This window comes from Coffea arabica, chromosome 3e (genome assembly GCF_036785885.1).
Source record: "Coffea arabica cultivar ET-39 chromosome 3e, Coffea Arabica ET-39 HiFi, whole genome shotgun sequence".
Classification (NCBI taxonomy): Eukaryota; Viridiplantae; Streptophyta; class Magnoliopsida; order Gentianales; family Rubiaceae; genus Coffea; species Coffea arabica.
Genome location: NC_092315.1, coordinates 47,405,112 through 47,430,644, shown reverse-complemented (window position 1 = coordinate 47,430,644; position 25,533 = coordinate 47,405,112). Strand labels below are relative to the sequence as shown.

General features: G+C 34.5%; 2 protein-coding genes across 2 annotated transcripts; one reads left to right on the top strand and one right to left on the bottom strand.

Moving 5' to 3' along the window:
* Positions 1 to 1,240: 1,240 nt before the first annotated feature.
* On the top strand, positions 1,241 to 9,515 carry LOC113737743 (uncharacterized). Its single transcript, XM_072083968.1, has 2 exons — positions 1,241 to 1,404; positions 9,283 to 9,515. Exons 1-2 carry the CDS (start codon positions 1,241 to 1,243, stop codon positions 9,500 to 9,502), a joined length of 384 nt encoding a protein of 127 aa, XP_071940069.1. The 3' UTR covers positions 9,503 to 9,515.
* A 7,280-nt stretch (positions 9,516 to 16,795) lies between these two features.
* Positions 16,796 to 19,660, bottom strand: LOC113737742 (tabersonine/lochnericine 19-hydroxylase-like). The gene is made up of 2 exons (XM_027264924.2): positions 18,508 to 19,660; positions 16,796 to 17,572 (listed from the first exon to the last, which is right to left on the bottom strand). The coding sequence occupies exons 1-2, from the start codon at positions 19,615 to 19,617 to the stop codon at positions 16,964 to 16,966; spliced, it is 1,719 nt and encodes a 572-aa protein (XP_027120725.2). The 5' UTR covers positions 19,618 to 19,660; the 3' UTR covers positions 16,796 to 16,963.
* Between the last annotated feature and the right edge of the window lie 5,873 nt (positions 19,661 to 25,533).

Here is a 25,533-nt window from a genome sequence, read left to right as displayed (position 1 = left end):
GGAAAAGGGGTCCGCAAGAAAATTTAAATTTTTTGGGCGGCTAAATCACTAATAGATACAAGTCATACTAGAAAATTAATTACTTGAGATCTATGGATGATTGGTTGGGACAAACAAAAGGATCAAATAATTAATGTACTTAATGGTGCAATCATACAAAGGGATAATAGCAAAGGTAATGGTATCATTGGTGATCCATCACATCTTTCTAGAGTAAAACATACATCACATTTTTTAAACAAACATAAAATAAAGATACATGCCAAAACTGTTAGGTTAATGAAAAAAGGATTATGTCCCATATTGATCCGAGAGAAAGAGTGATTAATATGTAAGTAAGGACTCGAGACCTAATGACTTAAGCTTTTGGGTTAAAGTTGGATTCCTGACTTACATATTAAGTTCTTTGGTGAACTCTCTCGAGGTGTTTCTCCATATCGAATTGGTATTAGAGTTTTAGATTACAAGACTGGACTACTCATGGGCAAGTGAGTTCTTTTAAGAGTTGGAACGGTGAATTCTCTTCTTGATGGTGGATCGAAGTACCAAAGTGCTAATGAATTTGGCTAGTGTTGTACCAGGTGCAACATGGGTTTGGCAATGGGTCCGGTTAGTATTAGACCAAGAAGCCAAAGGTTGGCAGAGGTCCAGAATACAATTTAGATGTTGAAGAGGAGTGGATCCGTGTTTGGGAGAAGAGGTAATCTTAAGTGATAAGGTGAGATTGCATTTAGTATTAAAGTGAGATCCAAGAAGAGTTTATAAATTTGGGTTTAATGTGAGGGGTTACTCATGAAAGGGGAGATTTGTTAGATTCATGAGTAAAAGATTATGTCTCACATTGATTCGAGAAATAAAGAAAGAAAGGTTAATTAGGTTTTACCTAATAACTTTTGTAAAATATTCAATATCTTTTTCTGACCAACGAAATAGTTTGTTATGTTTCACTCTGACTTTTTTATAGGTGACCAGTTTTGTGACTCATGATACGCATGGCTTGTGTCCAGGACAAGCTACACTTCAATTTATTTTAAGAATTTAGCCTTCATTCATAAAAAATTATTAACATTAATCCAACCAAATGGCTTCACAAATTACTGGACTGTGTTCAACTGCAAAAGTTAAGCCATTAGCATGAGGCACTTCAATATAGGATGCTGCACAAGCGTCCAACTCAAAATAGCATTCTATCATCATAGTATTTGAGAAGCACTTGCTATTGCTAGTTCCGCTTCGGAACATGGATAGGAAATTTTCAAGGCTGGTCATAAAGTTGAGGACGCCACTTGCTATTGATGAAGCAGCATTGGGGAACCGTATTTTTGAGCTAATGATTTCAGAGAGCGTTGAGGGATTGAACCGAGTTGATGAAGGTTTCCGATTATGGGAAGCTTTGGAGGGAAGGTGGAAGTTTCTGTGAGGGGTTCGAAGTGGAATTTCGCCATTTGACAACAAAGATAGTGAAGAGGAAACAAAGAAGTAATGAGATAGAATGTTTGAAGAAAAGGCAATTATTTGCTCAATTGGAAGCATATACATCTTTGTTTTTCCGTTCAGAAATGTGAATTGGTTCGCTATTGCTTCGTTTGGGTTCCCTACTACACTTATTAGCTTCCACGAAGTGCCATCTTTTATAGATAATTCGAAATGCAACTTCCAGAGGGGGCAAAAAATGAATGTAAGCCTCTCTTTACCTAATAGGGACAATAATCAGGTAACTAGAGATTTTCAGCTGGACTCTTAGGCTCTCCTCTTTTCCTTTGAAAGTTGATACTAATTTTATTTGTGATTCTAAAATAATTATGTATTTTTTAACACTCAGGGACTGGAGGGTAAAATTGAAGAGAATGATTCAAAACATGATCCTTTGAGTCCTTTTCTTAGGTTTGACAATTATGAAAACCTTAACAATGTAATAGAACCAAAAAGTCACTCAATTTGTAATTAAAAAATGAGAATGGGAAAGGGAAAGTGAAAAGAAGGGAACCTCATGTATGTGCCTGCTAAATTTAAAATTCTGAAATTTATTTGTCTTATTTCTTGACTTTACTCGATGTCCCTTTCCTAAAATCTCCGAACATAAGTAAGATTGCTTGCACGGGAAAGTGAAAGCCAGCTTTAGTATTTTTTTTTTCCCCTACTCTCTTGGATTATTTTCTCCCTTATGCTCTTGGAATTTCTAGAATATTTTGTAAAACACTTTCTGTGTAAGAATGAACGGGTTCTAAATGGTTCTTTAAGGTTCATACTCTTTGTTTTCTGCTTTTTGCAGCAAATTGTGTGCATTTTTTGCTTACTTTTAATAGTGAATTACGAGTTTTGCACTTCCAAAAGAAAGAAAAAGTCCATTTTGCCATTGCCAAAATGGAGTCATGAAGAAGAAGAAAAGCGTGTATTTCAAGTTGGAAAAGGGATCCGCAAGATAATTTAAATTTTTTGGATGACTAAAACAATAATAGATACAAGTCATCCTAGGAAATTAATTAGGTGAGATCTATGCAGGATTAGTTGTGACAAACAAAACGATAAGATAATTAATGTATCATTGGTGATCCATCACATCTCTCTTGAGTAAAACATACGTCACATTTTTCAAACAATATAAAATAAAGATACGTGCCAAAACTCTTCAGTAATGTGCTTTGATTTAATGTGATAAAGCCTTTAGTTAACTAAGTCTAGGTTTTATCTTATATCGTTTGGAAAATATTCAATCTCTACTTCTAACGTCCGAAATAGTTTGTTATGTTTTCGAGTTTTCTGTAGGTGACTTGTTTCGTGCATTGTTTTTAAAATTGGACCGAATGGACTAGTTCGACCAAATGAACCAGGAACCAGCAAAGCATCCAGTTCGAGTTTGTGTTAAAAATTGCATGGCTAAGACTCGATCAAAACCTCGATTAGACCAGAAACCCAAAAAATGAAAAATCCCAGTTTTTTTTTTTCCAATTTTTGACTTCTGATGATTTTATCTGCAGATCTTGATTAAAAAGCTCGGGTCTTGGCTATGACGGTGTTGGTGGCACAACCACTTACAATTCTTCCAACATCCAAATCTTCAAGATCTAAAACTGAAAAATTGTGAGAAAATGAGAAGAGAATTGAAGATAAAAATGAATCTAAAGAATAGAAATTGATGTTCTTGAATAAAAAGCATAGATTGGTGGTGGCCATCGCGGTGGCTGCAGCATAGCCACTTACAATTCTTCCAGCATTCAAATGTAACAAGATCTAAAAATAAAATAAAAGAATTGTAAAGAAATGAGAAGAGAATTGAAGACAAAAATGAACATAAAGAATAGAAATTAATGTTTTCTTTGGTGAGGAAAGAAAAGAAGACAAAAGATTTTAGAAGATTAAAAGTACAAAAAGGAAGAAAACAACATAATAGGAAATTGGATGTTACAGGCTGGAGAAGAAGAAACGTTGAAGAAGACCGGACGAGGCATACTCTTCCTTATAAACCGAAAACTTGGAAAGAAGCAAAGATTTAGACATTGGTTCACAACTTTTCTATTATTCTATTTTGACCTCTCAAGTTTCTGAACAGTGGTAAATGCTTTCATAAATTTCTTTATTTGTCAAACAAGTTTCATAAATTAGTTTTAGGCGCATCAATTTTCATTTCAAGCTTAAGAACATTCAATTAGAGTTATGATCGGAGGATGCTAAAATTTAGGATGTATAAGAATACAAATAGAGAGATAAAAGGAACATTTTTTCCATATTGATAATACACTTATATATATTTTTACATATAATCTATTTAATTTTTAATTAATATATTTATAATATTATGATGATGTCACCCGATTCTTAGATTAATCCGAATCTGATTGAACCCATTGACTCTTGAGTCAGCCTAGTCACTATCCGTTTCGAGTTTCAAAACATAGGTTTCATGAGTCATGCTACTCATGGCTGGTGTCCAGGACAAGCGACACTACAATTTATTGTAAGCATTTAGCCTTCATTCATAAAAAATTATTAACATTAATCCAACCAAGTGGATTCATAAATTACTGGACAGTGTTCAACTGCAAAAGTTAAGCCATTTAGGATGAGGTACTTTAATATAGGATGCTGCACAAGTGTCCGACTGAAAATATCATTCTATCATCCTAGTATTGAGAAGAAGTACTTGCAATTGCTAGTTCCAGTTCAGAATATAGATAGAAATTTTCAAGGCTGCTCATAAATTAGAGGACGCCACTTCATAGTAGGGTCAAAAAGTGTTTGGATCTAAATGATAGATCCAAATTAAGTGTGAGCTGAATTTGGGTTCTACTAGACTCAAACGTAATTAAAACTCGACCCATATTAATACGTAATTAAAAATTGTAGATTATATATATCATAATATTAAGATATTAATAATTTATATATAAATAATAGTTCATAAATATTAATACTCTCTCCGTCCCAAAATTTGGGACGTTTTTCGGGAGTTGCACTTTTTATGTAAATGGTGAACTGCACTTTTTATATTCTTCCAGTTTTACCCATTGTCTGACACACGGAAATAGCCAACTAAAAGCAAAAGGCCACAGGAATGGTGAAAGTGTGCATGTGTTGTGGTGGGCATATGCAATTATTTATTATTAATTGATGGAATCTTGTCATTATTACTAAGGGTATAAAAGAAAATTAGTAGTGAAATTTGTTTGACTTTTGCCATAAGACAACAAAAAAGTAGAAACATGACGTTAACAATGGGATGAAAGGAGTATATGATATATAATTGTGTACTTGGTTATGAGCTTGGCCCAATCCTGATATGAGCCCAAAACTCATATTAAACTTATGAGCTGAATTTGAGCCTTCTAAATTAAATCCAAGTCTGAAAGTTTGAAATTCGTATTCATTTTCTGAGTTGAATTTGGCTTTGCCAAAACTCGATTGATGTAACCCATTGACAAAATGCAATGTAAGGTAGGTAAATTTGCCCACTTAAATTATTGGTGACGTATTTATGAAGAAAAATGTATTCTCTTTTTGGATTCAAGCTTGGCATGTATTTATACAGCAGTTGACAGCTTAGCTTCTTCTCTCATACTCTTCTCTTTGCTGCTCTTCTTTACTTGCAATAGCAAACTCCCTCTGTATTTTAAGTTCCTTGGATTTGCCAGAAAGGATAGGAACAGATGTTAGTCTAAACCTCATAGTGCAGCCAATTACAAATGTCAAGAGGCAAGAAATAATGAAATCTTGGTCTTATCTAAACATTAGAAAGATGATATGTGTACAAGTCTAGCTAAATCTATATAGTGCAACGAAAGTTCTGTTTTGTTAGGAGTTAAACCATATGCTTGGGACACTACATCACCGAATGCTCAGTTATGTATATATATTCATTCTGTGTATTATTGTGAGATTGTCCTATAATTGCAAGTATAGCTGGCAATTGGGCGGGTTGGGCAGATTTTGGACGAGTTAATATTGGATTTTCACTTAAATGGGTTATATCCAACCCGTCCAATTTTAGATTAGGTTGACTTTGGATTGGGTCGTATGGGGTTATCTCAAACCCATGACCCAAATATGACCCAACATATTAATTAATACATAAACTTTTTTCACATACATTTTAACACACAAAAAAAAAAATTTTCACACATATAAACACATTTTCACATACATAAATGTATTTTCACACACACAAATACACACTCACTTCTTAAGTTCCTTGGAAACATATCGTAAATAGAATAATATTTTATATTGCTTGTATTGTGAATTTTAGATAATAAATTGTACATTTAACGAACAGCATAGCAACCCCCCCCCAACACAAAACACCACCTTAATCTTTTCAATAATCTCTTCCATTGATCCACTATCGATTTTTGTGTCCCTTAAAAAATATTGATTTTGTGTCGTACATCTACTCTTAATATATATGACATGTTATATGGGGAATTTATATTTGGGATTGTGTGAGATTATGCTAACTTGTTTTGTATCTTAATAAGCAACGTTTTGTCGGATGCCCGATTAATTATGAATATGATATTTCTAACGATGTTGTTAATAGGCTCATCTTATATCGTAATTTAACATGTGAATACGCACAATTACAATTATTACACTCTTCCTTTGAAAAAACTTTCTTAAAATAATTGTAATTCTCTGAAAAATGTAACACCTAAAGATTCTCTTAATTATAGGAATATCTATTAATTCCATTAGCCAAACTGTTTGTTTTTTGTTAGAATTAGGGAGTAAAATAATATGGGTCATAAGCTTAGTTGAAATCCCGTTTATGAGAGGAGAATTCATGAACTATTCTGACATTTAAATAAAAATTTAAAAAATTGATTGAAACTATATATATATATGAGAATTTTGAATACAAATTAATCAATGAATTATTAACACATGTCCAAATACAAATAGTTGGGGAATATTGTATTTATTACTCTGAATTACTTTTAAACAAGTTGGGTATTGGGTACTGAAATAAAAAACCTAACCCGCCCAATAAATAAGTTGGGTTGTTCTTACCCAACCCAACAAAATTCATAACCCAATTGACCCAACCCATCCTTTAAAATTAATGTGCGGGTTGGGCGGGTTGTTGGGTTTTGAGCTCTTTTGCCAGCTCTAATCACAAGCGTAATTGTACTCAACTTAACAAACACTGAGTCTTACATTACAGAAGAATAGCAAATCCAAATGTTAAAATTGTATTGAGGCAGATAATTTTACAAAGAAGTCAGAAAGGGCATTTAGTTCTAATTGAATCTAGCCATTAGCAAAATCACGAGTGGAATTTATTTTAGTACAAAAATCCACACAGTGGAGGTATAAATAACATCTTAAAATCGGAGGAGGAATGACTCAATAAATTTACGCAATGGAAGATTGCGCTACCAAAAATATCAACTGGCAAAGAAGAGAAGATAAGCAATATTAGCACTCTGGGTCCCAAAACTCAATTTGATTAGAACAACTAGAGGGCGATGCGCGGGTTTTTGATGCCTACGGGGAAGGAGGTTGTCTTGTGGAGTAAACAATAGTCAAGCATGAGAACTCCGGTGTCAAATAGTATGGACAAGTGTAGATCTTATGGATAAGAAAAATAGAAGAATTTTCTGATTGACTTATTTCTTCAATCTTGTGTTCAGACAAACTATTTATGCCTTTTGTTGTTGATTTGTTGACTAAGACTAGTATGTTTTCTGCACTAACACTTATAATTTTATCTCATCAACTAAAATAAAAAGATTAATTTTTTGACCCAAATTTAGATGCTTACACTAATAATTTAATAGCATTATGACGTTAGTTGTATCTTTTATATGTAGTTGCAAATGACAAAAAATTATGACCATTACAACTTGCACTGGCTATGTGCATAGACTATTGTTGCTTCAAGTTATAATAGTACTTTTGTCTGAATTGAATTGATTTGTTACAAAAACTTCAAGTTCAAGGAAAATTAGTATAGTTCTTAAAACCTCAAGGAAGGCTTGAAAGTGTCAGAAACCTCACCTCAGCCCCCGGCGTCCGGGGCTGGGGGGTGGTGGTTTCTGAAATTATCCTTAAAAACAACGGCCGAAGTCTTCCAATCCAGGCAGCACGGATCGGATGCGTCGCGAAAGAGTTCTGAGCGTACGTGTTTTGTAAAAAGTCGTTACAGCCCAGAATATTGGGCCCATTGAAGCCGGATACAACCGAGTGAATCCAGGTCAAGCGATTTCACGTATAGGGCATCAGGAGACAGATGTGTACTGTAGCCCACTCAATGTCCTTGTTGTATTTGAGTGCTAATTACGGCTTTAAGGTAATTTAATATACTCCTGAATTGGCCGATGCAACGAGACCAAAACTCAAAAACTGGAAGCCTTACATCAAATCTACTACTAGTACTACTAAAATTTTTCTCTTATTTTTTCCCATACTGTTAACAAAATAACTTATTGAAATCTAGCATTTAGAAAAAAAAAAAAAAAAAAAACAAAGCAATGGATGAGGCTAAATCAACATTTTTCCTTCCTAAATCCTAACATTGCACAAATTTAAATAGTAACGGTACAAATTAGCAATGCGCCATCAATTCATCAAAGCCGTGGAGTTGACACAACACGTAGGGTAGGGTGTGTAATTATCATCTTGCAAAAGCCAATCTTTCCACCCACTCATCCTACTAATTAGTAACTGCACAGGACCAACCAATCTAATAATCCCCGGTTTAACTGCAAGCTGTGAATTCCTTACGTGGCCACATAAAATAGATTTCTTTCTTGAGAGCTCACCTTAATAGTTGGAGTTGGATGTTGTAATGACCCTAGATAATATAAATACTTTTAGCAGAAATGTATCTGCTATGCTTTCCTTATTAAGAAGTTAGTTAGCGATCCAGAAGTTAGTTACTCTGTTAGACATCCAAAAATAGCATGCTTGCATGCATGCTCATTCAGTTGGGAGGTTAGAACGCAGAAGGATCTAGAGGAAGAATCTTGTATAAATAAGCCTAAAAGAGGACGGATGGGGCACGCTATCAAACAGAACAAGTTCAGTTTTCTCAATCCCTTTCAATATACCTTCCCTCTCTGTTTCTTCCCTTCCCAATTCTCTCGGTCACTTTTCCCTACCTCCAGTTAACTCTGATCAAAATCAGTGATATCATTACAGATGTTTTTCTCATTTCCATTTTAATAAAGAAGTGGAATCACGAACCAATTTAAATCAGTTTTTTTTTTTTTTTAGCTTAACGGCACATCTAGCCTAATCTAGCCTACTCCTACTCCTAAGGGGAAGGAAAACTTACTCTATGGAGTGGCCCAACTGAGCCGGGGGAACCTGATAGGGACTGAACCACCATCAGACCAGACGGGTGCACCACACACCCGTACGTATGAATTTAGAACAAACCTTATATTGAGGGACATTGATGGGAGGCAATGTTTGAATCAGTTGAGTTGACGCAATTCTTACAGCTTTTTGATGGAATTGAAGTGGGCACCCCACGTGCATGAAAGAAGTGTAAGCAATGGAAAATGGGACGGCTAGAGAGCATCCAAGTAACTTGAGCCACTCCCTTTAGTTTCCTCTCCCAAGTCCCATCCACTCTTATTGCAGCTTTGCTTTGTTTGTTTGCTCTATTTTCTTTTTTTTCCCCGTTCCATCCAAACTCCGAAGTGCGCCGTCTGAGATCTTTAACACTACCTAAATTGTGGCACCACTGACTGCAGCTCATCATCTAATCTAATATACTATTTCACTTCTCCATTTTCAGCGGCCACTCGATCCTTCCTTCACCGGGGCTGCCTGGTAAAGTAAACAAGAGACGTCAGACTGGGGTCCAATATTTGTGGCAGTGGTACTGTTCGTTCTATTATCACCGGGGCTGCTATTTCAAATTCCCGGCCACCACAGGTGCGTGGAATTCGCCAATCTTCAGACCAGTGGCGCTGCCATAATGGTGCATTCCCTGCTCTACTTTGCTCTCATTTCTGTCTTCTTACTGGCCATCAAGCTCCATTTGTACCTGGGGTAGAGTCTCAGAGACGACTGTGGAGGCACGAATTTCTTTCTTTTCTTTTCTTCCTTTTTTTTTTTAATTTAACCGCCAAAAAATTTTTTTTCCGTAAAATACAAATGTCAATAGTAATGTTATAGTAGTAGTACTTGTATCTGCTGTTTTAAATACTTGGCCTTGGACTTTTCGGTTTTCCTGCAATATGTCTAAGTTGAGAGTTGCGCCTTATCCATTCAACTACTTGCTCTGTTCAGTTCCTCTCAATTGAATTGCACTGTTCATTTTTTGTTGCTCTTTGCACGAACGATCGTGCTCCTGTCTTCCTTTCTAGGCGATTGCTTCATCAATTACACAAAAAAAGAAAACTGAAGCACTGAAGCGCAAAGGGGAGTAAACTGACCCACGTTTATGGCCGTTAAATTCAGAGATAAATGAGCAAGAAATGGGTTCCGACCAAAGCCTTAGCATTCATGAGGGTGCAGCAACCAAGCAAACGTTTCAGACACAGGAAGCGGCTCGAAAGCCCCACTAATTGTTAGTTAAGGGATATTACAGTAATTACACTAACACACGAGCATGTATAGGTTGTACTAAATGCAATTACGGTTGCACATTAAGTGCTCATTCCACCAATAGCCTGATGCCTCGTGAATGAAAACTTGAATTAAATGCACTAAAACGGGGTTAGGTCGGTAAATATACCCAAATACAGAACTACTGGGCCAATGGCTCAATGGCCACCAGGAAGGAACTTAAGTTCCTCCTTGGGCTGTTGGTGACAGTTTAAACCTTATTAGCAGCGAAAAAAATCCAAGGGTTGTGCTATAGCACTCCCTTGGTCTAGTTGGATTTATACACCCACTAAGCCACGGCTTCCTTAGGCTCCCCCTCTCCCTAGATTAGGATAGAATAGGTTATACAAATGTATCGTTGCTAACCAAAAAAAAAAGGTAAATATACCCAAATACAGGCTTCCTTAACTTGCATCCAAAGCATTTAAGTAATTTCACAAACTCACTGGCTTATGTGTGTTGTACCAAAAGCAACAAATGGTTGCAGATTAATTGCATATACCATAAATACCCAAATGTTTGAACAACATAAAGTTTTAAATGTCTATAAATAAGGGTATTTCGGATAATATACCTAATCACAAGCTTCCCTCACTTGTACCTATAGCTTGTAAAACACACCAGAATATTTCACATTTCCAAAAAATCCCTGCCTATGCGGTTGAAATGCAACCCTCTCTTTCACTAAAACTCAATCTTATATAGTATAAGTAATTCTTACTACTGTTTTGCACACCTAACCAACCGGCCACTAGGCCTTTAAAAACGACCAATCTAATCAACTAACGTAATATTGGAATCTACTATCACATACATATACAAACTCAATCACCAAATTAACTGTGAAACCAATTCCTATACCACTTATAACACTTAAGCCCAATTTAACTAAAACACCTAATTAACCAAGAACATAGTAATTATCTTGATTTAATATCGTCAACATTGTCCCTTTTAAAACAAACTCACCATCGTCGTGGCCAACGATTTGTATGTAAAACTCTGTTGCGACGTAGGTGACATGCAATTACAATTTGCAGTTGATCCTCAATTTTATCTTTGCATATGGAAGCAAATTAGCCTTGTACTATGCATACAATGTAGCTGTCAATTCTAGTTAATCAAGCCCACCATCAAAGCCAATATATTTTTTCAAAATAATAATCATCCACAAAATTTTCAGCAACCAAGGCAAACCTTCTTTTTGCCAATTATTTCCACCACAAAAGTTTCCAGCCTCACAATTTCTAATGAAAAGATTAATAAGAGAATCCACCCCGCAAGTAAAATAAAAAAATTTCTTTGTCTTGATCAAAATTTGTACCGTTAATAACAAATTCTTCTTCATGACTCATCCCAAAGAATGTATGCAAATCAAAATTTTTTTGTCAGGAAAATAGCCAATTTGGTCCCTTAACTTTTTCACTTAAACAAATTTCATCCTTCATGGTTTTTTTCACCAATTTAGTCCTCAAACAATTTTATGGGATTCAATGTACGACTTATTGGTGACGCCACCACATTTTATGTATTTTGCATGGCGGGTTAGGGGTATAATTGGAATGACTAGTTCGATTGTCTAATTATAGGGATTATAATAGAGACTTTTAGATGGGACAAAAACCTCTAAAAATTGAGAGAGAAGTAGGGTTTCATAAAGATGAAAATTTAAGAAAACTGTGATTGGGATTGATGAACAGATCCGTGTCTTCGACGATGGAATGCATTGATGGCAGATCTGGCAACAATGTCGAGTAAGCTTTTGTTAGATCTTACTTAGTTTAACATTTTCTGCTATATTGCTTTTTGTTTGTTTGTGGCAAGCATTTAGTTTAACCTTTTCATCAAATTGTGGGGCTGATGTGTTTGTACTTTATCCTTGGCTGTGGGGCTGATGTGGATAAACTTTCATCAGATCCAAATTAGTTCAACATTTTCTTCTCAACTTCTTCGATGGCAGTGTTTAGCATGTGGGCGATTAATTAGTGGAATAAATTGATTGTGGGGCTGATGTGATTAATCAGTCTCTACAATGACCATTAATTCTAGCCATTAGTTGTAGTAAAATATATAATACATCAAAATACACAAGCAATATGTCATGATTAATTGCAAAAATTTACCACGTAATTTATGCATCCATGAAATCTTCTACCTAGGTTCGCCAATGTCTGCAAAGTTACAATTCTACATTCTTCACGACAGTGACAAAGTACAACCTCATCCCTATTGTAGCATTCTACCCTTTCTCCCTTCACTCCTGTCAATTGCCCACTTACTCGACTATCCAGGTTTGAGTTGTCTGCTACATAAACTTGAGGCGGAGTCATCGAAGTTTCTCCTTAGCTGCATTTCACTTGCAAATATCCAAGTTCAGCGACTTGCCCTAATTTCTATGAGCTCTTCTCTCACAATTTTCAGAGGTTTCTTTCCTTCATCGCATTAAAGTTGCTGTTATAATCCCTATAATTAGACAATCGAACCAGTCATTCCAAATGTACCCCGAACCCGCCGTGCTAAATACATAAAATGTGGTGACGCTGCCCAATAAGTCCTACATTGAACCCAATAAAATTGTTTGAGGACTAAATTGGTGAAAAAAATAGTAAATGACAAAATTGGTTTAAGTGAAAATGTTCATGGACCAAATTGGTGATTTTCCCTTTTTAGTCATTTCACAAATTTTACAAATTTCTGTGTTGTCAATAAATAGATCCTCTTCTAAATTAATTTTTCATTCCAAACCAATTATTGACTTGTGATCAGATTCATATGCAAACTCGAGCTCATGGATAAAATCGGGCTAAACTGTATTTTTTTTTTCAAATCAAGCACCGAGGTATCCCAGAAATGGAACTTAACAAGGACCGAATTTGGAAAACTTGACGTCAATCACGAACTAAAATAGAATTATAACAAAGATAAAACATGGATAATACGTCCTCAATCACAAGCTACTTTCAAATATATATCATAAAGAGCTCAAGTGCATGATTGATGATTGCCATTAGCAAAGCACAAAGATAAGGACCGTGAGTTAGTTACAAGATTTTTTTTTTTTTTGAATCTTGTTATATTTGCTATTTAGAAATGTTCAAGAATATATTCACATATTCTGAAACTTCAGTATCCTTTCATTTTCTATATAGCACTTTCAAAACTCAAAAAACCATCTCTATTATACTACACAAGCAAACACAAATTAGTATTTCACCATTTAAAAAGTTTTCTGAATGAATCCCCGCGTGAAATTAAAGTCAAAGGTGACAGCCATAATGATAAGAATATCTATGAACATAACATATTCAAGTGCCTAATTAGGTAGACTTGCAACAAGTAGGAGAGGGACTTTCCTTGGTGTAACAATGCACTGAAAAATAGATCATTCTGAAAGGGAAAAAACAAACCTTGTCCTGAATTATTTTTCAAGTAACGTAGTGCACGTAAAGCAAACTCCAAGTGGGTTTCCAAGGTGCATGCATAAGCCTGCTTAATGCATCTACTGAATATGTGATATCGGATGAGTAATTGTCAAATATATCAGACGTCCAACAAGTCGTCTATCTTGAGATGGGTCCTTAAGTAAATTTCCTTCATCTGATAATTTAATATTTTGTTCTACAGGAGAATCCCCTGGTTTAGCTCCCAAATATACTCCATCCTTCAAAATGTCCAAAGCATACTTTCTTTGCAAAATAAAATTGTCCTTCTTTGATCGAGAGACCTCGATGCCCAGAAGTCTTTCAAATCACCCAAATTGATAGGGTGCATAATAGTGCCTGAATTTGTGGATATTTTCTTGTTATTTTAGTTAAATATTGTGTTAATTAATGGATTCTGCTTAAATTCTACATTTGGTGCTAATTATAGGAATTGGGAATGAAAAGGAGTTAAAGTGGTATTTTTTCAAAAGACTTCTACCCAATTAGTCATGGGTGCGCCAATTTGCGCAAGTTCAGAAAGTTCGCGATTGTCAGGCATGGATGTTTCTAATTCCAATTCGAATTCCTTACTGCAAATGAGAATCCTTTTCAATATGTGGACTTCCATCATGATTAGAAAACTATTATTCTTCTTTTATTCCTCTTTTTATTTTCTTTTCCTAGAGAAACTTGGATATGTTTTAGATAGTTATAAAATTAGGTAAAGACATTAGAGTAGGGTTCAAATTTTTCTCTTTTTTTTCTTTGACTGTACATCGACTTTTGCTTGGGTCATTTCTATGAAAAGCAACTAAATTCTTTTTTTAGTCAAGGGATAACTTGAAGATTTGGTTCTATAAGCATTTGTGAGATCGAATTAATTTTTATTGTTTCTTCTATTCATTAGTATTTGTGTGCTTTTTAGATTAATTTCTTATGATTGCTATGTTTAGCTGAATATCGAAGGCTCAATATTTGATTGAACTAGATAATCTACTACGAATTAAAATAGCAGAATTCATAATTATTTGGCTATTTTAATCCTTGTAGTGATTGGTATGATTGGATTTGTGTCAGAAAAACACACAATCTAATTTAAATAAACTATCGTAGTGTGTTTGTTGGTTAGAATTAAGCTTTTCTAATTTTTACTGGAATTGAGAGATTGAATCCTATGATCGTATCAAGGGATATCTCCTGATTAAGAAAATAGTAAATGGTCGTACCTTAACTATCGACAAATTAAAGTAACAAAGAGCTGAGTGTAAGAACTTGTTGATAGCTATAACTAATTTATCAATGAATAATTGAATTTACTATTGCACTAAGGATCAGTTGTGTGAACCGTCTCTAAAAGTTACTCCTTTGCTAGAGTTTTGCTATTTATTGATTTAATTTTAGCTTAATTTTGTTTAATTATCTTAGTGTGAATTAATTGTTTGTTTTAATTATTTAAATTCCCCCATTAAATCTTGCTCTAAAAAGAACAAATTTTCCCCAATCTCCGTGGAGATGATCCTTCTCTCTGCTATTCTCAAATTTATATTCTCTTGAGCACGTAATTTATTACTAAACAAATTCGGCACCCGTCACAAATCCTTGACTCGGAAATGATTGTGTAGAAAATGTTTAATATCAGAGATAGCTGTGGAATTATTTCCTACTATAAGAATATCATTAATATAAATTAATAGAGTTGTGAATGACGTGCCTTTCTGACATATAAATAAAGAATAATGTGCCTTGGATTATACAAAACCCATAGATTGGATAGCTATTGATCGAGAATTTGGCAAACCATTGGTGAGAAACTTGTTTCAAACCATGCAATGACTTGTTGAGACGACATACAAGATTCTCCATGAAAATCGCCATAAAGAGAAGCGTTGTAAACATCAAGCTGGTGAAGAGACCAATTTCGAGCAGTAGCTAAAGTCAATAAACAACGGACAGTAACCATTTTAGCAATGGGAGAAAAAGTGCCATGATAATCAACACCTTCCAGTTGAGTATATCCTTTGACAACAGGGCGAGTTTTATATCACTTAAGAGGACCATCGGTTTTGCGTTTTATTTTATAAACCCAATAGCATCCAATGGGTTGTTTGTCAGAAGGAAGAGGAGTGAGAATCCAAGATTATGGGCTTGCAAAATAGCCAATTTTGCTTGCATGGCATCTTGCCAGTGAGGTTGGGATGCTGCTCCATCATAAGAGACTCGTTCAAGATCTCAACTAACAGTGACAAGAAAAGACTTGTGCTATGGTGAGAAACAATGGTAAGAAAGAAAGTTGGAAAGAAGTAATGAGTACCTTTTTTAGAACAAGATGGCGTAGAAGATGTCCGCGGAAAAGCGTGTACTTGGTTGCAAATAGAATTAATCGCCAAGCGATCTCAGAAACAGGACGTAACAAGGATAGAATTCGGAAAATATGGCCACAATCACCAGAAAAAAAATGCCGAACATCTAAATAAAAAGAACTTTCAAGGATAAATATGGCTCAATTACAAGCTGATTATCGGTAAAATATATACACGGTATATTTATTCGGATTGTGCAAAACATCTAAATATTGTGGTATGTAATTGTACGCTTCATAAACTAATAATTCATGTACCTTGCATGTCAATACCTTTCTAAAAGTAACATTTTTTACGCACTAAAATTCTTTGGAAAGTTTTCGTTGTCAATTTTTTTTTTATAAACTAATAATTCACGTAGTTTGGTATTTTTTGCATACTATCACATGACTACCTAAAGTTCCAAAATACTCACATAAATTCTTATAATTTTATATAAAGTTAAAAATAAATGTAAAACATCTCTGGTTACCACGATTGACTGAGACACATTCTAAAAGTGCGTGTAATGAAATAATAATATCCACCTAACCTTCTAAAATTTTGTATAAATATCTACTCAAGCCCTATAATTTTGCATAAATATTCGCATAACTCCATATAACTATAATTTTGTATAAATATTCACTTAACTCCGTATAATTTTGCATCGATTCATGATTTTATGAAAATCTCTGGACCCATATTCAATTTAGTACTTAATTAAGCGTAATCTTAGTATTTCAACTAATGATATTATAGAGATCATTTTTCATTAAATTTTCAATTTATATAAAACAATAGAGGGGAGTTATGTAGATATTTTGAATCATAGGATAGTCATCCGGTGTCATATAAAAGTACAGTAGGTTATGAGTAATTTACCCAAGAAAAAATCATTTAGTCCGCCCTATAGACCATTATGATCCCAAACAAATCCAAAATCCCCGGAATGAGCTGGTGACCTTACACCATAACTGTGTCAAAATCACACATTTTACATACAAGGACACAATGCTACTGATAATGCAATATTTCACCATTTTAAAAGTTTTCCCCATCAAACTCCATCTCAAATTTAAAGTTGTGACAAGATAGAATAATATACACATATCTACCAACATGGTGTCTTGGATCTTGAAGTGCCTAATTAGGTAGACTTGCAACTAGCAGAAGTGGGACTTTCCTTGGTGTAACGATCCCATGTGCTTCAGTCATATCCAAATCTTCTGGTCTTGCTCCACCAGCCAATTGAAAATCAAAGTTGCACATCAAATTTGCAAGTGCAAGTTCAGCTGTAACCATAGCAAATGCAGAACCGGGGCAGCTCCTTCTCCCAGAACCAAATGGGATGTACTCAAAATTTTGCCCTTTAATGTCCAAAGAGCTATTCAAGAACCTCTCTGGCTGAAATTCCTCTGCAGCTTCCCACAATTTTGGGTCCCTTCCGATCGCCCAAGCATTGATAATCACTTGAGTGCCGGCAGCTACATCGTATCCCATCAATTTGACTGCCTTGCTTGATTCACGAGGAACAAGTAATGGAACTGGTGGATGCAAACGAAGAGCCTCTTTTATTACTGCTTTTAGGTAATGGAGATTCTCTAAATCATCTTCCTGGATGCATGATTTGCTTCCCAAGAATTGTCTCACTTCTTTTTGCAATTGTTGCATGGCATTTGTGTTTCTTAATAATTCTGAAATTGCCCACTCCAGCAGCGATGATGTAGTATCAGTTCCACCAACAAACATGTCCTGCAAAAACAAAAATAATGATAATAAAATCGGGACATAGAAAGTTCTATGTCAAATTTCCGATACAAGCTACATGAAAACTAATATTTTGATTCCTTGAAGAAAAATTTGGTGTTTGCATGATTGCAAACTCAAAATTGCTTGTTCTTTCAGTTATACGTCATAGGGACCTACCTCATAAAGACTATATTGCTATTCTACTTGTCTATGTTATTTTATGCTTTATAATAAGAATAGTTTGTACAGCTAAAACTTTTGACTTGTACTCAATTATTGTACAAAATATTCAAAAGGATTAGATACCTACTTAGAAGACAAAGAAATTAATGGACGAACTAACTCAACCATGGACCTTTATATAAAGTCGTTAATTTTTTGCTTTTCACTCTATTCTTAACTCATTGCTTGTATCATTCGATAGGGACCAAAACCACACAACCAAGATAAAAGAGTGCATCAACTGGCTCACATAGTATCTCAAAATTGTAGTAAATGGTTAGGGTTGTTTCAAAGTGTTTGCAAATATGGTGAAAGCCAGTTAACTTATGTTTGAATAGAAAAAATATTCCAGCATCATCCCATTATGAGGAGACATAGAAATATCCAGGATGGTGTCACGATCTAATCAGCGGACAACAAAATGTTTGTACTACTTCAACAAATCTGCACGTGAGATAAGGCGATGCTATACTTCTTTATCTGAATTTGTTATTTTTCCTAGGTGATTTGTGTGAGTTTTCGAAAATCAATTCTTAGAAAACCAAAGCTCAAATCCAATGCCCATCAGATTTGCATTTTATACAAAAAAAAAAAAAAAAAAAAAAACTTATGCAATTCACCATTGACAGACCAAACACTGACAAACTTACGTATTAACAAAAGAACTATAAAACTGTAACGGGGAAGATAATCAGAAGAAAGTTAATTTTCTTTACCATGATGATGGCTTTGAGGGAATCTCGCTCAAGAGCGAAACTGGTGGCATCAGTTCCCTGGATTTCAAGCAAAACATCAACAAGATTCTCCTGCTGTTTCTCATCACCACCATTATTGTTTCCTCTTTTGTCCTGCTTCTTCACTCCCTCCTCAAGAAGTTTTTCCAAATATTCATCGAAATCTTTGGCCACTTTTTTCACCTTTGCTTCCAAGCCATTGACATTATTTATCCATGCAAGCCATGGGATGTAATCTCCAACGTTGAAAACACCCAACAACATGGTAAATTCCACAAAGAGTTCCTGAAACCTGCTCCCACTTTCCTCTCCCGAATACCTTTTCCCAATGGCAACTCTCGAAACTATATTGTTCGTAAGTGTTGCCAAAATTTTGTTTATATGTATTACTGAAGACGAAGCACAAGATTCTCTAATTGTTTCCAACATTAGTGCAATCTCTTCTTCCCTTATGCTTCGAAATGACTGAACCCTCTTGTGACTTAGAAGCTGCAGTACACAAATGCTTCTTATCTGCCTCCAATACTCACCATAGGGAGCAAACGTTATGTCCTTGAAATTGTAGAGAAGCCTTCCAGCAAAGCCTGCTTTAGGCCTATTGGCAAATATTAAATCATGTGTTTTCATGACTTCTTCAGCTGCATCAGGGGAGGAGATAATTAACACTGGCTTACTGCCTAGATGAAGCAGCATTGGGGAACCGTATTTTTGAGCTAATGATTTCAGAGAGCGTTGAGGGATTGAACCGAGTTGATGAAGGTTTCCGATTATGGGAAGCTTTGGAGGGGAAGGGGGAAGGTTTTGTGAGGGGTTTGAAGTGGAATTTCGCCATTTGACAACAAAGATAGTGAAGAGGAAACAAAGAAGTAATGAGATAGAATGTTTCAAGATGAAGGCAATTATTTGCTCAATTGGAAGTATATACATCTTTGCTTTTCCCTTCAGAAATATCAATTGGTTTGCTATTGCTTCTTCTGAGTTCCCTACTACACTTATTAGCTTCCTCCAAGTGCCACCTTTTGTAGATAAATTGAAATGCAACTTCCAGAGGGGGGAAAAATGAGTGCAAGCCTCTTTACCTAATAGGGACATTAATCAGGTAACTAGAGATAGATTTTAAGGTGGACTCTTAGGCCCTCCTCTTTTCCATTTTGAAAGTGGTAGGAGTTTTTAATTGAAAGTGAAAGTTGATACTAGTTTATTTGTGATTCTAAATAGGAACAACAATCATGAATAATTAATGTATTAAATTGAATAAATAAGGTTTAGGCAACAGAATGTCATAAACAATCATCATTTCACGCATTGGATAGATAATAAAAGAAAAAAAAAAGAACATAAAAAAATCACAACAAATACATTTATAAATAATTATGTATCTTTTAACACTCAGGGACCGGAGGTAAAATTGAAGAGAATGATTCAAAACATGATCCTTTGAGTCCTTTCCTTAGGTTTGACAATTATGAAGTCCTTTACAATGTAATAGAACCAAAAAGTCACCCAATTTGTAACTAAAAGACGAGAATGAGAAAGGGGAAAAAATAGAAAAAAAGCTGCTAAATTTAAAATTCTGAAGTTTATTTGTCTTATTTCTTGACTTTACTCGATGTCCCTTTCCTAAAATCTCCGAACGCAAGCAAGATTGCTTGCACAGGAAAGTGAAAACAAGGACTTTAGTATTTTTCTTTTCCCTACTCTCTTGGATTATTTTCTCCCTTAAGCTCTTGCAACACTAGAATATTTTGCAAAACATTTTCAGTGTAAGAAGGAACGGGTTCTGAATGGATCTTTAAGGTTCATACTCTTTGTTTTCTGCTTTTTGCAGTAAATTGTGCATCTTTTTGCTTACCTTTCACAGTAAATTACGAGCTTTGCACTTCCAAAAGAAAGAAAATTTCCATTTCGCCGTGCCAAAATGGAGTCATGAAGAAGAAGAAGAAGAAAAGCTTGTTTTTCAAGCTGGAAAAGGGGTCCGCAAGAAAAATTTAAATTTTTTGGACGGCTAAAACAGTAATAGATACAAGCCACACCAGGAAATCAGTTAGGTGAGATCTATGCAGGATTAGTTGGGACAAACAAAAGGATCAGATAATTAATGTACTTAATGTTGCAATCATACAAAGGGATAATAGCAAAGATAATGGTATCATTAATTGGTGATCCATCACATCTTTCTAGAGTAAAATATACATCGCATTTTTCAAACAAATATAAAATAAAGATACATGCCAAAACTCTTCACTAATGTGCTTTGATTTAATGTGATAACACCTTAATTAACTAAGTCTAGGTTTTACTAATAACGTTTGGAAAATATTCAATATCTAGTGACTTGTCTAGTGAGTCATGCTACGCATGGCTGGTGTGCAGGAAAAGCTACACTACAATTTATTGTAAGCATTTAGCCTTCATTCATAAAAAAATCATTAACATTAATCCAACCAAATGGCTTGACCTTGCCAAAGCCTGGTTCATTTAACTCAATTGATACCCTTACCCAAAATGTAATGCAAGGTAGGTCTATTTGTCCACTTAAATTATTGGTGAAATATTTTTGAAGAAAAATATATTACACTTTCTCATTTCCATCGTCTTGACCTTTTTGGCCTCAAGCTTTCTTTCTTTTTTTTTTTTCTTTTTTAGTTTAAGTGAGAGGATTTAAATTCAAGATCTCTAACTTACACTCCCTTTCCCATGCTACTTAATCCATCTCTCCCCTTTCTGGCTTCAAGCTTGGCACGTATTTATTCAGTAGTCGACACCTTAGCTTCCTCTCTCTTAATCTCCTATTCTCTATTCTTCTTTACTTGCAACAGCAAACTCCCTCTGTATTTTAAGCTCCCTGGATTTGCCGAAAAAGGATAGAAACAGAGACTAGTCTAAATCTCATAGTGCAACCAATTACAAAATGTCTAGAGGCAAGAAATAATGAAAGTTTGGTCTTATCTAAACATTAGAAACATCATATGTATACAAGTATAGCTAAATCTGCATACAGTGCTGTGCAACCAAAGTTCTGTTTTGTTTGCAGTTAAATCACATGCTCGGAATACTACGTCACCACATGCTCGGTTTTGTATGGATATGGTCAAGGCTTGGATCCAAGAGCTGGCGGCTGGCCCATATCCCTTTTGGATCAAAATTCACTAGTCCAATATGATTAATCCAAATGACTCAGAAGCCAAGGGCCCAAGACCTTAAACCATTTTCTTTCCTTTCACAAACTCAACGCGGGACTACTACTCCTTATGAATAGTAGGTCGAGCCTCACATTCACCCATACTTAAGGACTTTGCATCCTTACAAAATCCATCACAATCCAAACTGTCAGTTTGGTTATACTCGAATTCCAGATGGAGCCTGTATGTGACACGTAGTTCCTTATACTCCCTTATGTAGTCAAAATCATAATTCAATGACTTAGACTCACCTCACACAGAAATCATGCAAGATTCACTCAAATACTTACTATCACAAATCAAGTCCAAGAGTTGACCCAAATAACTTTTAAATCAAAATTTACTAGTCCCAAATAGTTAACCCCAGTTACTTAGTAGCCAAGAGACCCAAGTTCATAAGCCATTTCCTTTCCTTTCATAAACTCGATGTAGGAGTAGGAATAGTAGTCCGGGACTCACATTTGACACCATTAAAATTGTCACACCCCAAGCCTGCATCTTACTCAGAATGGAACAGCCGCCGTATCTTCAAGAAGTAGCTCTTGAGGGTATAGGGTATCATTCACTATTACATCATATTTGCGGAAGCAATAAATAGTTAGTGCGGGACTTATGTCTAACACTACAACAAAAGATAATAAAATGACAAATTAACTTGTCTATTGAGCCATACATGCTCATTATTACATGAATAATTCAAAAACAATATCTATTCAATCATTATTCGAGCTTTCCAATAGTAATCTAGCTCTACCAATTCCAATCACTATCCGCAATAAACTCGTAAAACGTACTCGCTCACTACATAAAAATGTTAAAGTGGTGGGGTAAGCATCACTATGTTCAGTGAGTAAAATATACCACCCTTGTTGGACCATGTATGTTACATATATATTCATATATTTGCAAATTGTTATACAAATAAGCACACAAAGTACACTAAGAGAAGCCAATCTTTGCACGTTGGTATAATATATAAACATTCATTAAATATTTATTGGCTCTTAACAGTTACATGTGTTCAACAACGCTTAGTAGTCAGGCTAGATTAATTTATTTTGATATGGTCTCCAACATTGGATTTGAAGTTTGGGGTACAATTGGTTGCGAATGGAATTTTGGTTTTGGCAAGATGAATTTCTTAAAGATCTTAGTAGTCATAAGGATGACTTTATTCTTTTAAGCCTAATTCATTCTATCCAAACCTAGAAAACTCTCCTGAGGATTTCCTTGATGGCTACAATGTGGCTCGTGTACAAGGATTTGTGTGGAACCAAACCTTGGCATCCTATACTGAAGATTATGCAAACATGGGCAATTGATTATAAGCTTGACCATTTCATGGGATCCATAGAATTTTGCTGAAGGGGTGAACAATTTTTCAGTGTTGCGTGGAATTTAACATACGGGTTGTGAGAAACAATTTTTATGACTCTGACATGGAATTACTTGAGTATATAAATAAGGTGATTGACAAAGTACTTTTTGTTTTGTTATCGTACAAAAATGGTAGTTTATGACTTTTGAGGAAAAATTTAGACTATTAGGTCTATATTGTTACATGAACAGTAAAAACCAGGGAGGTAGATGTAATTTACAAAACTTGAGGGGACTCAGTAATTGTCAAAAATCTCAGGTGGTGCACCGCCGTCTTATCCCAATAGCCACTCCGGCTACCGTCATTTGGTGGCAGAATTTCAACAAATTTTCAACCTAAATTGCACTTTTTCGTATAGATTGTTATAATACTGTCGATTTTGGCCAAAAGCAGGCGGAAAATGGTAAAAAAGACCCAACATTGAAATTGGCCAGCTTGGTCTATCTAAATCATTTTTAATCCTTATAAAATTCACATCAGGACAATCCTTAGAAGCCACAACACAATTATATAGTAACTACTAGGGAGGGACGGCCCGCGCGACGCGCGGGAATTTGGTACTTGTGATTTAAGATAATTAATAATTATTGTTTAATATTTTGTGGTATAGGACCTGAAGTACGATGATTTTATCATGTGATTTTAATAGAAAAATCATAAGTTACATAGTGAGTCAATAAAAATAATGTGCAATGAGACATCCTTATCGTTATACTATATAAGAATCCGTTGTGATCAAAGGTTATGTTTGAATTTCAACTGCAAAGATAAGGGTAGTTTGAAAATGTAAGAATGTTTGAAGTGTAATTGAAAAGTATCAAAAAGTCTCTCCTAAAACTTATCCAAGATGATAAAACATTTTAAAGTATCAATTGGACCCTTCATCTCTCGAATCTATATATGTTTGTGAAAAATCCCTCAAGCAATGCTTCTGATTTCTCCATCGACTTAAGCTCAACCTGAATTATCAAGTCAAGTTTATCCATCAATCACTTTGCGTCCAATCTAATCTAAAATAATTTTATTTTTGACTAACTATTTATATAATTTGGTGGGCATAATACGACTTAATCACATGTTTCTTATAGAGATAATAATGCCCAAAAATGATAGATAGATAAGAAACTTAAATGGTCTTTTTCAAAGTTTTGTAGAAACTATTCAGATTTGGTGTTTTTTGCTAGGGGCATTTCTTTATAATCTCATAAATAAGTTCAAATCTGCATAATTGTTAAAGATCTGAATTGAAACTATCTTGATTATAAAAAAATTGGTGCAAATAATATTTTCTAAATTTGAAATTGTAGAAAATGGTAACTAAAATCAGAAGAAATTTCTGATATGAATTCGAATTGCAAACTATAGGTAGGAACTGCTTAATGATATTTTCCAATGTTTACTTGTATAAGTATCTAATATAACATCTCTACTTAATTGACTCGTTTGAACTATGGATAATAGTTGCTTCAATTAAATCAAGAAACATATTTATCATTGTACAACATACAATTATGAGTAAATGAATTAATACAATGCAATCAAAATGGTGCTGTAGCTAAAGCATTTAAACTTATCAAGTTCCACTACAAATTCTTTTAGATAGCATAAAAAAGCAAATTTTTTGTATTTGAAACTATATAAACAGTATAATACAAGAACGATATCATAACATGGAAAGCAAATAGAGTGCAAATGACATCTTAGTACTATGTAGCATGATTAATTTTCTTTTTTAGTTTCAATGAAGTAAAAAATTCTAAGTTAATAAATTTTACAATCATAAAATTCTCAATTAAAATAAACACAAGCTGAATTCCAAATCATATTACATGAAAAATAACTACTTGAACCATAACTGTTGGAATGTAGTCAACAGATTCCTGGAGTCAAGAACAATAGGAGAAAGTTCATGAGAAATAAGGTTATTTAACTTAAATAAAGAGATAATACCTTGGCCGAGGAAGAGAAGATGATAAAATTGTTTTTCTAATTATTTTAGAAAGTGACAACATTATCTCAAATTGTACTTTGACCAGAGACAGAATCTCTGGGATCTACTAAAGAAAACAATACAATTAATCAGTTTTTGGAATTAGAAGTATCAAAAGGCAAACTATATGGAGTTCTTGAATAAACCAATCATCAGAAAAAAAAAAAAAAAAACTACAATCGAAGAAGACAAACCCAAAGAACTCACCTCAATTTAAAGGAAAAGCTATGCATTTCACCAAATATTTAATAGCCATAATAAAACCAAAGAGGTGAAACCGAAAAAGAAGAAAGGGTATCGGCTAAACATGGGGACATAAAAATGATAATGATTAAGTTAATTAATTGTAATTAAAATCCAATTATGTAAACATCCAATTAATTCCTTAACGGATGAGAAAGGTTTCAGGAAATTGGAAGGCTTGGATGTTAGTATAATAAATGATTAAAAGGACTTTT

Bases quoted from the DNA above. Each gene is read 5' to 3' on its own strand.
- LOC113737743 (XM_072083968.1), top strand. From the start codon at position 1,241: ATGGATAGGAAATTTTCAAGGCTGGTCATAAAGTTGAGGACGCCACTT. The intron at 1,405-9,282 runs GTGGAAGTTTCT...TGCCTGGTAAAG, and splicing joins TGGGAAGCTTTGGAGGGAAG to TAAACAAGAGACGTCAGACT.
- LOC113737742 (XM_027264924.2), bottom strand. From the start codon at position 19,617: ATGTCCCTATTAGGTAAAGAGGCTTGCACTCATTTTTCCCCCCTCTGG. The intron at 17,573-18,507 runs GTAAAGAAAATT...TTGTTTTTGCAG, and splicing joins CCCTCAAAGCCATCATCATG to GACATGTTTGTTGGTGGAAC.